We start from the raw sequence: 17124 nt of genomic DNA on the forward strand, positions 1-17124 counted from the left end.
TGAGCCTCCTCCATTGGATTTGGGGCTAGTGGAGCTGGGCTGTGCATGGCCCCAGGAGCCTTGCCTGCTACGCTCACACTCCTCTCTCCTGCGCTTTTAGGAAGGAACAGGCCAATGACCCACTGGTGCCAGAAGTTACATCTCACACTGAGCCACTGTAACATCATTCTGGAACACAGCGCCAAGCCATTAACAAATCTTTAGTCAGTGGACACTTGGCTGGCTGGTCCTCACTGAAAAGTTCTGAGTGCCAAGAGGGTTATTGGGAATGTAGGTGGGGACTAAACTAGTAAATTCCTCTCTGGGCAGATTTTTGTCTATTGTCCATTACAGGGTTTCTTGCTTCTTCCACTGAATCTTATAGTGGCTGCTGTTCGAGGCTGACTACCCAAGGAAATTAACTGCTATTCTGATTCAACAGGGTAATCCCTGTTGGTGTTCAAACTCTAGGCAGTCTGGTTGTGTATTTTATATTATAACAAAGCTAAGGCTTGATCTGCGATGGTTACAGCCTTTGAAAGAAGGCAGACAGCATCCACCAGCATTTATATTCTTGTTCATTTTTCTCTCTCATCAGCACAGTAAATTACAATATAACTTATGCTTGCAATGTATTAGAGTCAATTTAAGCAGCTAACAAAGCATGGGACCTGACATCCTTTGGGAGCTGCTAAATCTGGTGGTCTCTGGGTTCTCTGTTCAGGCGCCAAAGCCTTGTGATGCAGTGTCTAAGCAAACCCTGTGATCTGGGAGACCTGTTGCAGAAGCCTTTTTCGATCACAATAACCCCATACTATGCCATGTAATGCAGAAAATCTGTTATCCCTCACCCTTAGAAAGAGACAATTGACAACTCATCTTCTGAACAGGGACCATGGTGCAATGCTACTACAGTATTGGCTTGCCAGTGTCTGAGTTAACAGAGGGCACCCTGCACCCACCCGAATGGGATGGACCAGAACGGATGCTCCCAGCTCCCCAGTCTGACCCTGCTTGCTTGTTATCCCTCATGCTACATCCTTTCCTATAATCACAAGAAAGGACGTTCCAGGTCTCATCCAGGATGCAATACACATTCCCACCTTTCATTTATTTCTGCACTCCATTTTTATCCTCCCTCCCGAAAACTTTCAGGTTCCCTCCAGTTTTATTCCTGGGCTTGCCCAAACCTTGAGGCTACATATATAGCTGCCCCAAACATTAGAGCTATGCCTGGCCGAATTCCATTTTCATTTTTTTTATTATTTCAAAAGAATGTTTATTTTTAAGATTTTTTTTTCTATTTTTATCGATTTACATTTTCACAGTTATGGAAAATTATGGGGGTCAGACAATAATTATTTAATGAAGCAGATGTTAAGATTCATCAAGTGATAGCTTTATAACCATTAAAACACATATTGTCAACATCACATGTCAAAATATACCGAGTAAATATCCTTAAATCAAACTTCATTAACTTCTCAAGCAGCATTTTTTTCACTTTGCCTATCTATAAATTTCAGTTATTACTGATGGAAATATCTTTTAGTCAATGTGTGTGTATGGTGAAATTCACGTTTATCAATAAAAATCTAATCTTTCCAAGCCTAATTATAGGCTAAGGAAACTGCAGGAAGCTCCCAGCAATGGATGGGTTTGTTCACGGTCATAAAGCATTGCTGCATTATCTTCCTTATAGACAGAGTCCGCTGGCCAAGAAACAGGTGCCAAAATCTGAACCCAAGTCTCCCATCTGGCAGTGCAGTAGTCTAGGACAGAAATTCTCAGCCAGGGGTCCGCGGGGCCCCATGACTAAAACCCAGAGCCCAATCTCCAGTGTCCCCTGAGGGATTGAAGCCAGGAGGGACTGAGGCCCCGATCCCCAGCCGCCCCGGCGGGGCTGAAGCTGGGAGGCGCAGGGCTGAATCCCAGAGTGCCAAGCCCTGGTGCTCCCTGTGGGGCAGAAGCCAGGAGCCTATGGGCAGAGTTGGGAACATGGAAGGCATCCCCCGCCCACTCCAAGTGTAGCACAAGAGCACGACAGTCCCAGGGGCAGCTCCACATCTCCCCCACCATCTCCTCTCCCTGCTCGCTGGCCAGATCGGAGGCAGGAAGCCAGAGGCTGCTGCTCTGGCTGGTGTCATGGAGCAGGCAGCAGCAACGTTCCCTCGTCTCCTGCTGGTGCCCCAGGCTGAAGCTGCTCCTCAGCTTCCTGCCCTCTTTGCTCACCAGCAGCGAAGAGGCAGCCGGTAAGAACTGCCTGAGTGGGGAGACATGGCTCCTTGGCTGGCAGACAGGGGAGTCCTCCCAGCACACAGTCCCTAATACGCCTCTACTTACACCCTGAGGCTACACCCTCCCTGCAGGCTGAGCTTCCACTGCCCCCGCCTGCACAGAGCCCCTAGGTACACCTCTCCTTGCACCCTCAGCTACTCCCTCTTGCACCCTGAGCTATCCTCCCTGCTCACACACAGCCCCTAGCTACCCCCCTCCCTGCACCCACAGCCACCCTGTGTGCACACAGCCCCAGCTACCCACTCCCTGCACCAAGCTACCCCCTGCCCATACACAGCCCCTAGCTACCCCCATTCCTGCACCCTCAGCTACCCCCTCCCTGCACCCTGAGCTGTTTTCAAACTTTTTGAGCTAAGCCCCTCATCTCTGAGTTACAATTTTGGTTGTGCCCCGCCTCCCCACCCAACCCAGACAGTCTGGGTGGCCTGCTGAGGTGAGTCAGGGGGTGAAAGTGGTGCTCCCCCCGAACCCCGCCTTGTGGAGCTGGCTCGAGCTCCACTGGCCTCTGACCCCCCCCAAAATGGAAGTTAAACTATGCCTATGACCAAGGCCCCTGCCCTAAGGGCCCCCCGCTGGGCCCTGGAGTTTTTATAGCATGTTGAATGGGGCCTTAGAGAGAGAAAGGTTGAGAACCCCTGGTCTAGGGTGTACAGAAAGGTGAGACAGACACTGCTTGTGAAGGGCAGCACGTTAGCATACAGGGCTTCTTCTCAGCCTGCTCAACCTCCAGCCACGGCAAGAGACAGTTTTCAGTACAGAAAGTGCAAGGTTTTCATGCTACAGACAGCACCTGGGGACACAACTGTATGGTTACTGAGACCTTCTTGTCAGCCTCCCTTTAGGTAAGTACAATTTAGTGTGATAGCCCTAAGATGTACTATGCTATGCACTAACACTGGGCCTCCTGCTCACTCGAGTGCAGAGAGCACAAGGGGCTTAAACATTAAGGCCTTCGCCCGACTGCTCTCGGCAGGGGTGAGTGGGAGGCCCTGTGTGGTTCAGGTTGGCTCTCTATAGCAACTGTGCTACATGAACACCTTGTACTTCCTGTGTCAGTGTTTCTAGCCTTGGCTGAAGGACTGGCATGGTGCGTACAGCACTGTGGGGACACTATGCACAGAGATGAGTTTCACCCTTTGCCGTTTGTTTTTTCTGGCTATTCCTTTTACTGCACCTTTGCTCCTGGCCCACCTACTGTGAGCAGAAGCCTGGAAGCATAGAGGAAAGGTGAACTACATAAAGCCATATGTGACAGATTGAAATCCAAATCCAGAGGCTTTGGCCAGATAAGCACCTGCCCCCTTCAAAGCAAACTGATCCAGGTCATCCTCTGTTTTACTATTTTCTCCTTAGTTAGGCTTTCTCTGCTCTTCTAACCCAGGCATCATTTCCTAATAACGAATCAGCAACGTGCAGCCTTAACCTGGCTAACAAGCACCATCGGCCTGATCCTATGAGGTACCAAGTGTTCTCAATTCCTACCAACAGCAGTGGAAGTTGTGAGCACTCAGTAGCTCAGAGGAAGCAATCAGCACCTGGTGGATTCAGGCCCACCGAGAGATACACAAAAAGTAAGCAGGGGCCACCTACTGCTGAATTAGAATCTTCACCAGGTTGATGTGACCACAGGTAGCTGCTGCATGCAGTGGAGTCCATAGCTCATTGTCCTTTGCATTGACGTTAGCCCCATGGTTGAGGAGAAGCTTGACTATCTCTTCGAAGTTGTCTATGCAGCACTGGTGAGGGACAGAAACAGAGGGGATAATTTTTACTTAGAGCTTGTAAGTGATCACAATACCACAAGCCGCATCCTCTGTAAGAAACTATTGCTAAAGGCACAGTAACTACACACGGTGCAATATTTCATCTGGGATTCAATCAATGCCAGTAATGCCATGGTTCTTGCCTTAACCCCAAACTGTGCCCTAACAATGCCTGATCCTTTCGTGGGCTTGGTGGGGTTTTCATGGCATGACTTCACTTGCTGGCAGTGAAAGTCATGACACTTCCAGTGTCACAAGCAGAAAATGCTCCCCTTTGTCTGAAGAACAATGACTCTGTGGAGAAATAGCTTTTTTTAAAGCAAACGTCCCTCCAGCACCGAAGAGAGAAAGTCATTTGTAGACAAACCCCCATTCCAGCCATAGAGTCAATGAGAGCATTTTCGACATGGGCTGGGAAATGCTGAGTTCAACTGCACTACTGCTGTTTACTGCCACCCCTCAGCAGCGAGCAGGAGGCTGCCTGCTGGCACTTCTAGTCATTGCAACTCCTGTGAGCCCAGGAGCAGTTAGATTCTTCTTGCGTTTCTGTGCTAGAGACCAGGACTTTTTAGCTGGGGAGGGAATTAAAATCAGTTTGATTTAACAAATTGCAGTTTAGTTCAGTGTAATCCCCTGTGTGGATGCTTGGAAAATTACTAAGTGCTGGAGACCCAGGGACTTCGTTGTGCCAGCTGGCAGAAGGCACAGGGGTGCATAAAGGCTGTTGGGAAACCCTGGGACCAGGGTCTATATACTGGTTTGCCCAAGACTGTCGTGTAAGGTCTCTAATGAAAGCCTGTGTCACGCTGGTCAGCACAATCATTGTGAGCTCTAAGTATAGAAAACATGAGAGTTTACGTATGTACACTAAAAACTGTGTTCCCTAGGTCTGAGAGCTACGCAGTAACAGAAAGGTGATCCACATACCTCTGTCAGGCTGGGGGGGAAGGATGCTTCTCCCTCTGACAGGTCATGTGCAAACTGAATATTGTCTGGTTCACAATAAATATCCATTGACAGCCTGAGCAGAATGCTAATCAATAGGTTGTGGGGATTGCAGGAAAAAACAAAAGCAGCATGTTTAAGATTAAAGACAAGGAACTTCTGGAAGTATATCTGGGGCAGAGATGAACTCCCAGTTATCCTTCACTGTGGAAGGCAAAGCTGCCGGTGGGTTTGGTCTCATGAAAAAAAGGTCACAGCCATCCGGTTGAAAAACACGGTGAGAAGGACTTTGGGGTATGCGGTACCTTATTAGACAAGAGGGCACCTTGTTAGTTGACTTCAGACTCTAGAATGTATGTTATGATTTTGTTTTATATGTAACTCTGTGTTTCTGTGTAGCCCTGCATTCCCAAAATTTCTGTTTGCTACTGCACGAATCTTTACTCTTTGTTAAATAAACTTTTATTGTTTTCTCTATAAAAAAGTGCTGCGTGTTAATTGGAGCTGTGATCTAAAGGGAACTCGTAAGCTGTAATGTTCCTTTTAGGGACAGTGGGCCTGGTAATTCTGTGATTGTCCGATAAGTGTCAGGGGATGTTCACAGGGCATCTGCTGCTTACCTGCAGAGGGACAGCAGAGCCCATGTGGGCTGAGAGGGGAGTATTTGTGCTGCTTGGGGCAGAGGTTGTCAGGGAGCTGACCCAGGCAGGTATAAACAAGGACAAGGTGACTCACAATGCTGGATACATCTAAGGAATGTCACAGTGCCTTAAATCAATGTATGAGTCTCCATACAAGAAGGCTGCAGCAATTTACCTAAACAGCTAGTGCCCTGATTGAATCAAACCTGTTTCAAAAGCAGTGAGTAGCTCAGCCTTCTGGGAGAGTTGAGTCAGCTTGCCTTTAAGAGCTGACAGCCTAGCCTCATGGGGAGCTGCACAGGTGCTGCTTTTTGTATCTGGGCCTAAGGTCCCAAGTCTTGCCTGAGCTCCTCTTTAATGGAAGTAAGTTTTGGGTGTAGGGAGAGGGGCTCTGAGCTCAGCTTAGCCCCAGAGGACAGGATGCTGCAACATGTGAAGACTTCAGGTGTTTTACAGAAAAACAAGCAAAATACATGTGGGAAGGGAACCCTCCTTTGTCTCTGTGAGCTGCACTCACAGATGGCCCTGCACAGACACACTATAGTGCTCCAGCACCATGGAAGATGAACACATTAACAAGCAGCCTAGGATGGTGAGGGTAGCTCAAGGCCTCACCTGATGCAGTGCAGTGAGTCCATCTTCATTGCACAGGTCCGGGCTGATATTGTTCTTCAATAAGTAACATACTGCAAGCGAGAGCAAAAGGAAGAAAGGAACTTCAGTTTACCAATCCTGGATTCATCTTTCACTCTCAGCTCTAACCAAATCCTGGCCACAAAGAAACATGATTGTAGATTGTGACAAAGCCATGGCCACTTACCCACTCCAGGTTCTCACTATGCTGTGCACTGGCAACTGGGAACATCGTGGCAACAGTAGGGTTAGAACTCTGGTCCACGGGTTGCAAAAGTACAGGCCCTTGGCACTTGAGTTAAAGTAGAGTTAATATGGCACAGATAACATTGTGCTGCCTGATTCTAGCCAGTAGAGGGCACTCAGACACAGACAGTTTTTCACTAACAGCTTTACCATAGAGTAGAACCTCAATTTTATGAACACCAACCATACGAACAACCAACTACGTGGATCATTTTTCCAGACAAAAATAAAATAAAATAATCCCATAACAAAAGTGATGTCAATGTCACCCCTTCACATTTTGATGCCTTCATTGCCTTGGAAATATCTTTGCAGTAGTGTCAAGAACAAGACCTCAATGCAGGGCACCAAACTGCAACTTATGCCCCAGACTCACTGTAATTTTCCGATGTTCGGTTTTATGAATTCCTCGATCAAAAATGTATCATAAAATAGGAGTTCTACTGTACCTGGGATGGTAAACTGCACAGGCTGCTTCAGAACAGTTTGGAACTCACATTTTATTTCACTGCACCATACCTGAGTGCAAATTTTACTGTGCACTAGGGCTGATTTTTTCCAAAATATAATTTTTGCTCCCATCCTGATGCCAAAAGAACCTAACTTCCAGCCAGCGTGAGCACCCACGCTCTGAAATTCAGGCCTCTGTCAGGAGTCATAGATTTGGGATACAAGAGCTGAGGCACTCAGAATCAGTTGTCGCTTTGGGAAGTCCTGGCAGGCATAGCTTTTGGTACTTCACCCAGGTCCATGTATGCCTAAAGGACATCATGGGATTTTAAGATAACTACTGATAAGTTTGTTAAAATCCCACCTCTTTCAACAGATAGTCAGTTTTTTAAGCAAGGTTCCTTCTGCCAAAGGAAGGCTTCCAAAAATATTTTAAAACCATCTACCCGGTGCAAAAGGAGAAAAATTTAGGAACTGACCTCACACATGGTAACAGCAATGGCCACAAGATAAGTACAGAAGGGTCTCATCAAACATCAGCTGATGGCCAGTATGGGGAACGTTTCAAGTCATTTACACTGAGGTTGTGATGTCCAATGCTTGTTTGCTGTGGCTTAGTTTTTTAGTTACTGTAGCCTTATGCTCTTCCCAGCCACATGTCACTGAGCTAGCAGGTTCATAATAACTTCCTCCCTAGGGGCAGAGATGCACCAGCTACTGGTATCCCATCATGTTCCTTGGCAGGGGACGTAATCATTAAGGGAAACCAGAGCTGTAAGATACAGAACACTCATGAAGCTAAGAGGGCAATAACAATCTTTATAGCCTGCAGACAGGAGAGACTGCAACACTGGCTATTCCCAGAGCAACAGCACAAGCAGGAAGGCGCCCTAGTCACTTTCCTCCCTGCAATCCATTTATTGAAAAGGGAGATATTAGGGAAATAAACCCTGCAGTGTACACACAGGACTTCTGTGCTCTGCTCAGAGAACAGCAATGCTTAGCACTTGCATACAGAGCACTATGCAGACACTGTCTAGGGCTATGCCTGCACTATGCACCTTTTAGCGACACATCTGTACTGCCACAGCCGTGCCACTATAAGGGGCAGTGCAGCCACTCTTTGTCGGTGGGAGAGAGCTCTCTCACCGTCAAAAAATATCCACCCCCAATGAGCGGCAGTTTTTGACGTAAAACTTTTCGGGGGAGTGTTTTTTTCATAAACCTGAATGACAAAAGTTTTACTGACGAAAGTCCAGTGTAGACAAAGCCTAGTTCTCACAACTGCTCAGAGAGGCAGGGAATGCCAGGAGGTTCTTCTCCTCATTTAGAAAATACACATATATGCTAAAGGCCTCCAGTTTGAGAAAAAGATCACAACATGGTCAAAGTCTGTAGTACGAACAAGATCATAGGGATGTTCTGTGACCTGCTATAGCCTTGGTGATGGCCAAGGCCTTAGCCCAGTTATACGACCCAGTTAGGTTTTCTCTACACTACAAATCTGAACCAAGGGATAATCAGGAACCCCAACCTGGCTGTTTTTGCGGTCTAGTATTTTTGTAGGGCCTTTCATCTCTCCAGTTCAGTTTCCCCATGTGTAAAATTCCAGGGGGAGGGATAGCTCAGTGGTTTGAGCATTAGCCTGCTAAATGCAGGGTTGTGAGTTCAATCCTTGAGGGGGCCACTTAGGGATCTGCAGCAAAATTTGGTCCTGCTACTGAAGGCAGGGGGCTGGACTCAATGACCTTTCACGTTCCCTTCCAGTTCTAGGAGATTGGTATATCTCCTATTATTATAATAAAATGGGGATAACAGTACCCACGGCCCTCCAGCTCCAGCCCTTTCTGTATTCAGCAGTTTTGTAGCCAGGCACTTTAGTGCTTTGCCCACAGACACAGAGGAAGATGGAATCAGACTAGAATGCCAGAGTTCATTCTCATTCCTGTGCATTAGGCACTAGGCCACCCTCTCTTCCAACACAAATTATCATGCTGTAACTGATCCAGTGTGACAACCTGGTGTTGAGATATGGCCTAAAGCTTTGCAGATTCCTCTTTATATTTAAACTCACTGTGATATTTTCTTAATGTGTCAGTTTGCTACCGACACATTCTGCCCTCAAGTCACACAAGCAGGTCTCACTGGGATGAAGGGAAATACAGTCAGGTAGTCAGACCAGACTCCTGAGTTCTGTTCTATTCCTGATTTTGCCACTCAGTGATATTGGCTAAATCACTTAACCCTTCTGAGCCTCAATCTCCCCATCAGAGATAGGAACAATGTTCCTTCCAAACCTCACAGAGGTGTTGGAGGATTAACTAATATCTGCAAAGTGCTCTGGAGGTCCTGATGCTGTTGAGAGCTTGATGTCAGGAGTTGCACAGAGAAAGCTGTTTGCAGCACACACTTTTTCTTGGTCCTATAAAATCCAGGAACCATGTTATATATTCTTGGGCACCACCAACTGGCACGTATCCATTAAGTATCGAGAGAGAGAAACAGAGCACTCCTGCCATATATTTATTCCTTGGAATTAAATACACACCACACAACACCAGGTTTAATGGTCAATCTAGGCAGCTCACACTTTATGGTCAGCACATGGACACCCCACAGTGCTCACACACTTCCCAGTTCTGAAACTGTCTGCACCCCTGCCAATACGACTGATTTAATGACTATTCTTCTCCTATTACTGCCTAACTCCATCTTCCTGCTCTGCTAATAGGATCTGACTGATAGACCTGTCACTCATCGGTGGATCTGTTTTTTTGTTATTTACTTTGGATGTGATGCCGTTAGGAGGCTTAATACAAGCTGGCTCATTTCAGAGCCATTGTGTACTAATGTCATGTGGCTCTATAATCATGTTTTCCTGCTTACAATGATTTGGGCACATAAATGCTGCCAGATTAACCTTACAAGTGCTGTCCGTCCATGCAGGAGGAGCTGGGGCACTGATCTCAGCTCCGTCAGCATCAGTGGAACACCAGGGTATATACTGAAGAGTCCATATACTCTCTGCTTGTGTGGACAAAGTTCATAAAGCACTGAAAGAGTTAAGGATGGTTAGCAAAGGACTGACATGAAGCTCATGTGCAGCCATGTGAGTTGACCTTTACTACAAGACGTATTATATTCTCCCCTTCCACAGACTCAGTAAGGTATTATTCATGCTCATGAATGCAAGAGAGAGACTGTACTAGCTTGTGCATAACATTCCCTCCAGGCCCAGTCCTGCCCCTGCCCCTTAGTCCTGACAGGAAATGCCTTGCGATGAACTTACTCATAGGCCAGGTGCGCCAAAATGAGGGCGGCACTGACAGCCAAGGACTCCTAATTTGGCCCCCCAGCTCTGCCACAGACATCATGTGCCTTCCGTACAGCTCAGCCCACCTCTCCCCCTGCCCAGTCTGTAAAATGGGAACAGTGGTACTCACTTCCCTCACAGGGGGGGTAAATGAGGCAGTTAATGCTGCAGAGTGCTTTGAAGATAGTGTGCTATACAAATTCTGAGAGCTAAAGTATGTGGTGGCTGTCTAGAGAGCCATTTAATGTGTGAGGCAAGGGGAGCTGCTGTGATAACAGCACTGGGACCATTCCACTTACTCAGCAACACGGCCACTCTTCAGCAGCATCCTTCAGCTGGAAAGTTTCCGCACCTGGAGTTAGCCTTGGAAATATCCTTCCCTGCTATTTCAGTCCAGGGTTACTTAGGGCAGGGACTGTGGAAGTCTGGTCATGTGGTGGAAGCCCTGGGCCTGGGTTCAGTTCCCAGCTCTGCCACGGACTAGATTTTTGGAAGTGCTCAGAGCCCGGAAGCTGCCACTGAACAATCTGAGCTTTTAAAGGCAGGCCTATGTAGGGCCTGATTTTCCACGGTGCTGAGCACCTGTCAGACTCAGTGGATTTAACTGAAGTTATGTTGCTCAGTGCCTTCGGAAAAAATGAAATCAGACCTTCTTCTGCCACAGACTTGCTGTGTGACATGGGCAAAGTCGCTTTCCCGTCACCCTGCCTCAGTTTCCCATCTGCAAAATAGGGAGCGTAAAGCACTGAGATTCTCGGCACATATACTAACTTTCAGCAAGTGTTGTTATTTTGCCCCTTAGGTGGCCGGGGGATAAGCGAGTCCTCCTGTGCAACGTCCCCCTGACTCTGTTAGAGGATCTCGAGGTTGAGAGCATCTTCAGAGCTGTAGCAAGGACATGGAGAATCCCCTGGGGACAAGACAGCCCAGAAAGAAGGGGAAAGGGAGGTAGGTAATGGTGAGGCCTGGCTTTCACCTCTGGAGTCTAGGTGCAAAAATTTGCTTGGAGCAGGACTGAAAATGCATTTTGTAATCTCTGCTTTGTTCTCAGGGATTGTCTGACTGGATTTCCAACCCCCACTCCATATCTAGGAGCTTTTCCATGGCTCTGTCAAAGTATTTGTATGTCCCTCTCACCTTAGTATTCTGGGCACTTCACAAATAATCAATTTAGCTTCTCACCTTTGTGCGGGATGGAAATAGAGCCATCCAAACGATGGGAAACTGAGGCACCATGAGAGGAAGTAACTCGCCCAGTGTCCCACAGTAAGTCTATGGCAGAGTTTGGAACAGAACCCTGACTCCCAGGCCCCTGCTTCAGCACAGATCCATCCCTCCTCTTTGAGCAAAGCAGGGCACGCCCAGCCCCAGGGGTTCCACAACACTCAGCCACTGATCCCCAGAAGCCTAATCCAGGGGGGTCCCCTTGGGGAGTAATGTGAGTTCAGGCTCCACGGCCCATTCATGGAGTGTGGTGTTCTCTGTCAGGAATGTCAAAGAGGGGACCCGCTGTGACGCAGACACCTGTCAGTTAAGAACTGGGCTGAGAACACCCACCTCGTTTCACACCAGCCATGGAACAGCGCTCAGGGCTTTCATTTACTCCCTGCTGGCTGCCTACTCATTCACTGTTTGTTCCGCCCATTGAAATCTTATCTTCCTTTTCTCTTTGGCACAAATCCCTCCATTATTTCCACCGTGTGCTGGGCCCACGTCCTGCCTCTGCCGTTGTTACACTGGTAGCAAAGGAAGCAGGTGATTACCCGCTGCGCTGCCTGCCTACAGAACAACTGCAAAGCAGGCGTCAACACCAGTGATTTCTGCTTTGCTGTCGAGCACAGAGGCAACCTGAAAGAACTGCAAGTGGCAACACACTGCCAGTTAATAGCGAATAATGCTGGAGGGACACCAATTAAAGAGGAACGTCAAAGCTTTAAGGCTGGGAATCTGAACAAGTAAATCCCAGTTGGGGGGTAGGGAGGGGGAGTGATAGGTGTAAGAGCATCTTAGCCCTATGTGTGGGTCCCTCCTGGGGGTGCACCGTAAGAGTGAGCTTTGCAGATGGGCAGAGGGAAGGAGATCTGAGGCTTTCCTTACAAACAGCTCTGGCAGATCCCCTTAGATGTGTGAGCCTCCTGGACCAAAGCTATTGCCACTTCCATGTGGGGAGGGGGAGTGTCAAGGTTCCTTCCCACTCTGAACTTTAGGGTACAAATGTAGGGACCTGCATGGACACTTTAAGCTTAATTACTAGCTTAGATCTGGTAACTCTGCCACCATCCAGAAATTTTAGTGTCTGGAGCACTTCTTGTCCCCCCAAAAACCTTCTCCTCCCTGGGCAGCCTTGAGAGGCTTCACCAATTCCATGGTGAACACAGATCCAAATCCCTTGGATCTTAAAACAAGGAGAAATTAACCATCCCCCCTTCTTTCCTCCCACCAATTCCTGGTGAGTCCAGATCCAATCCCCTTGGATCTTAAAACAAGGAAAAATCAATCAGGTTCTTAAAAAGAAAGATTTTAATTAAAGAAAGAAAAGTAGAAAAATCATCTCTGTAAAATCAGGATGGAAAATACTTTACAGGGTAATCAGATTCATATAGCCCAGAGTAACCCCCTCTAGCCTTAGGTTCAAAGTTACAGCAAGCAGAGGTAAAATCCTCTCAGCAAAAAAGGGACATTTACAGGTTGAGAAAACAAAAATAAGACTAATCCGCCTTGCCTGGCTATTACTTACAATTTTGAAACATGAGAGACTAATTCAGAAAGATTTGGAGAGCCTGGATTGACCTCTGGTCCCTCTTAGTCCCAAGAGCGAACAACACCCAAAAACAAAGAGCACAAACAAAGACTTCCCTCCACCAAGATTTGAAAGTATCTTGTCCCCTTATTGGTCCTCTGGTCAGGTGTCAGCCAGGTTTACTGAGCTTCTCAGCCTTTTACAGGTAAAAGAGGCATTAACCTTTAACTATCTGTTTATGACAGGGAGCAAGCCCCACCTTCTGATGGAGAAATTAGGATGAATACAAGTGTGTTGACTTTCCTATGTCCTAAGCAGACACTCTCACATGAGGAAGAATGAGGCACTTAGAATATCTTGCAGGCAACCAGTACACCTAACAGTACCAAATAACCTTTACTTGCTTAAAATGCTGTGGCATTAGCAACAGACCCACTTACCAGGGATGCATTCAGTCAGTTCCAAAAGTTAGAGTGTAAGACAGGATACTAGACTAGATGGACCATGGGTTTGATCTGGTATGGCAATTATGGTCTTTTGATAGTGGTCAGCACCAGATGTTTCAGGGGAAGGTGCAAGAAACCCCACAGAACATTAAACAAGATGAAATATATGTATACAATGTCACCTTCAGTCTTTTAACAGGGCAAATAAGAAGTAAATAAGTGGACACCAACAGGTCAGGTTGAGTTCTCCATGAACAGCATTTTAACACAAGCCAGGACCAAAAAAAATCTCTTAAGATGTTGCAATGGAAACTAACACTTTGAAACAGATCAGTATTTCCCTGCAGCATTTGCAACACTGTGCTTGAAGAAGAATCTCCAACTTTCCGTAGTGGGTACCACATATTAAGGGAGAGAGAACGTCTCCTGGGCACTTCCTCTCTCATTTGCAATCTCTCATTAACAGATGTCAACTACATCTGTTAACTTATATGGAAAGTAATATTAGGAAAGGATTTATTTTCAGCTTTTAATAAGATCTAAAAATTGAAGACAAGCAGAAACAGCCAATACCAGCTATGGACCACCAGTAAGTCTACCATGGACCACAGTCAGTGGGTTGCTATGCTAGTGGCAAGAGTGGCCCATTGGGCCACTTTTTGTCAGGGCTTTCTCATGAGAACAGCCTTTGTAGAGGTTCACTTATAATAAAAGTTTCAACCTGCTGTTTGGAGCAAGGAACTAGCAGAACGTTGTCCTCCACAGGGTAATGGGAAGGGTTACAGTGATGAGAGCCGTAAATCCGTGGATAAATAGAAACTGCTTTTACCACCTACTTAAAAATGAGCTTAGAGCACTCAGAACTCCTATGGGCATTTTCAAGAGAGTTCAGCAGCTAGCAAGCAACTCCCATTTTCACACACACAATTAATTCCTTAAGAGAGCTCAGTGCCCAATTCACTGAGCTCTGTTACAATATCTGGCCATAATTATCTATAATTGATAGACCCATTGATATGCTGTATGCACCAAGCAAAAAGATGGTGAGAAACAGGTATGACCTCTCAAATGGAATACAGCAGTCACAATAGGAGCCAGGTGAACAAATCAATGTGAATAATTCATTATGAATTATAGTCACAGAATAATAATTCAAATGCATTTTCCATTATTCTATCCACTCTAGCTATAATTAAACTTCTCATACTCAAGAAGATTTGACATCAATGCAGTTTCTGCATACATTTAGTCATTCAAATCTACACTATATTAAATAAAAGAGCTCCCATGACAACTATGAAAATACATCTCTTAAAAAATGAACTGATTCCAACAACCACCCCCCCTCGCACTAAACTGGCAGCTACATAAACAAAGCACTTGCTGAACAACATCAAACCTCCATTTGAGTCCCCCAACCTCCTCCTGCCACATCCCAGCATGACCTATTTCCTCCCCAGGCCATGGGAGTTGGGGGGAAGAGATGATAAAGCAGCATATGCTCCACAGAATAGTAAGGGCTGTAAAGAAGACACACCAAAATGTAAGAAGCTCACTCACTTTAAGAGGCATTGTCAAGATTGCAATGTAGTTCCTTAGGCCTGAGATGTTAATATAGGTATTCCATACAAGAAAAGTTTTGCCAGTATAGCTGAACTAGCAAACTAGTGTAGACACAGCTTATACCAGCAAAAAGAGTGCTTTTGCCTGTATAAGTTGTACCAGTCCCCAGAACTAAAATAAGATATACCAGCACACTTAGGCCTGGTCTACACTGGGGGGGAGAGAGGGGAGGAGCAATCTAAGTTACGCAACTTCAGCTATGCAAATCTTCACTGTAGTAAGTTGACGGCTGACACTCTCCCGTTGATTCCACCTGCACCTCTTGCCCTGGTGGAGTACCGGAGTCGACGGGAGAGCGCTCGGGGGTCGATTTATTGCATTTAGACGTGATAAATCGACCCCCGCTGGTTTGATCGCTGTGAATCAATCCAGCGAGTAATGTAGACAAGCCCTTAGAGAGACGAGGTGGGTGAGCTCAAAAACTGGTCTATCCCACCAATAGAAGTTGGTCTCATAAAAGATATTACCTCACTCACCTTCTCTCCTGGAACCAACATAGCTACAACAACACTGCATACATATACCAGCAAAAGCACTTGCCGCAATATCAATGTATCTACACTAGGGCTAATAATCACACCTCTAATTGATTTTACTATCCTGGCAAAAGTTTCTGGTGTAGACCTGGCCACAGGCTCCAATCCTGCAGACATATGCACTGGGTTCGCTTTAAGCACACAAGCTGTCAGATTTGAGAGAGCAGAACTAATTATTTATTATTCTGTATTACTGGAGCACCTTACAGTCCTAGTGATGGATACGGAACCCATTGTGTTAGGTACTGTACAAAGACAGACCAAGAAGATGGTTCCTACAATCGAAGTATAAGACAGGAGACAACAAATGGATATAGACAGGAGAGAACAAGGAAACAATGAGACAATACTTGTGTGCTGGAAGTGAAGCATATGAGTAAGGATTTGCAGAATCTATTTTTTTGTTAAAATGTAAGTTTTAAAAATCAGGTTTATCTTATGCCATTTAGACTTTATTCTTAGTTTGGACAGTGAAATTTAGACTAGTCAGTTTCACTACCTGGTTCTCAAGCTCTTGCAAAAAGCCCTGCTGTATTCAGGTTTCCAGAACTGTATGTTGTACTTTTAAAGCTGGTTCCATTGAATAAAACCAGTCAACATTTCTATTCCTCTTAAATTATGAAATTTGACTATATCTATAATTAGGGAACTGAACTAGCTGGTAGCCTTCCACTTAGATTTCTAAATGGTGCTGGTCAGAAAATGTTTCTCCCCCACCGCCCTCCTCCCCCAGCAAAAACTTAGTTTTTGGACAACAAACTCCAAAGATTTGAAGGAAACTGGCACTTCCCACAAAAAAATTAGTTTAATCAAAGATCCAATGTTCTACTGGAAAAAAGTTGATAAAATTTTTTTGATCAACGCTATTTCTAATGTTCTAATTCAGTGGTTTTCAACCTTTTTTCCTTTGCAGACCCCCTAAACATTTTTGAATGGAGGTGCAGACCTCTTTGGAAATCTTAGACATAGTCTGCAGACCTCCAGGCGTCTGCAGACCACAGTCGGAAAACCACCGTTCTAATTAGTCAGAGTGCCTGGATTGCCATCTTCAGAACAAACCGATGCATTTCTCCCACTGCCTGCAACACACAACTAATTTCGCTCCCCCTACCTGTTGATAACTCTGTAGCTATTGTGACCAGTTGGATCACAGAGACCCTCTTCGGACTGCCACCTGATGTGCTGAGACTACCTCTGAGCCCATTTTCCCTGGCAGTTTGGGACTTCTTGTTGAGGCAGACATGCTAGCCTGCTGCAAACAAAGACCCAGGTCTGAACTATATCCACCAAAAGCTGCAGGCTTAACTGAAAACAGCTTAAGAAGTGTTCCTGTCTCTAGCACCCAGATACCCCATTTCCAATGGGATCCAAACGCCAAATAAATCTGTTTTACTCTGTATAAAGCTTATATAGGGTAAACTCATAAATTGTTCGCCCTCTATAACACTGATAGAGAGTTATGCACAGCAGTTTGCTCCCCCAGGTACTAATTTTGCTCTGGGTTAATTAAT

General features: G+C 46.0%; 1 protein-coding gene across 2 annotated transcripts in view; it reads right to left on the reverse strand.

Annotated features, from left to right (window-relative positions):
• The window catches only part of PPP1R16B (protein phosphatase 1 regulatory subunit 16B), a 108410-nt gene that overhangs the window by 18577 nt on the left and 72709 nt on the right, over nucleotides 1-17124 (reverse strand). For both annotated transcript variants that reach the window (XR_003996531.1, XM_030533420.1), the window contains exons 3-4: nucleotides 6242-6312; nucleotides 3868-4013 (exon numbers count right to left, since the gene is read on the reverse strand). Coding sequence is in view for 1 of the 2 variants with exons in the window: in XM_030533420.1 (XP_030389280.1) it covers nucleotides 3868-4013; nucleotides 6242-6312 (217 nt within the window). In the remaining variant the exon portion in view is untranslated. The remainder of the gene's footprint in view (nucleotides 1-3867; nucleotides 4014-6241; nucleotides 6313-17124) is intronic.

Source organism: Gopherus evgoodei, chromosome 14 (genome assembly GCF_007399415.2).
Source record: "Gopherus evgoodei ecotype Sinaloan lineage chromosome 14, rGopEvg1_v1.p, whole genome shotgun sequence".
NCBI classification, from domain to species: Eukaryota; Metazoa; Chordata; order Testudines; family Testudinidae; genus Gopherus; species Gopherus evgoodei.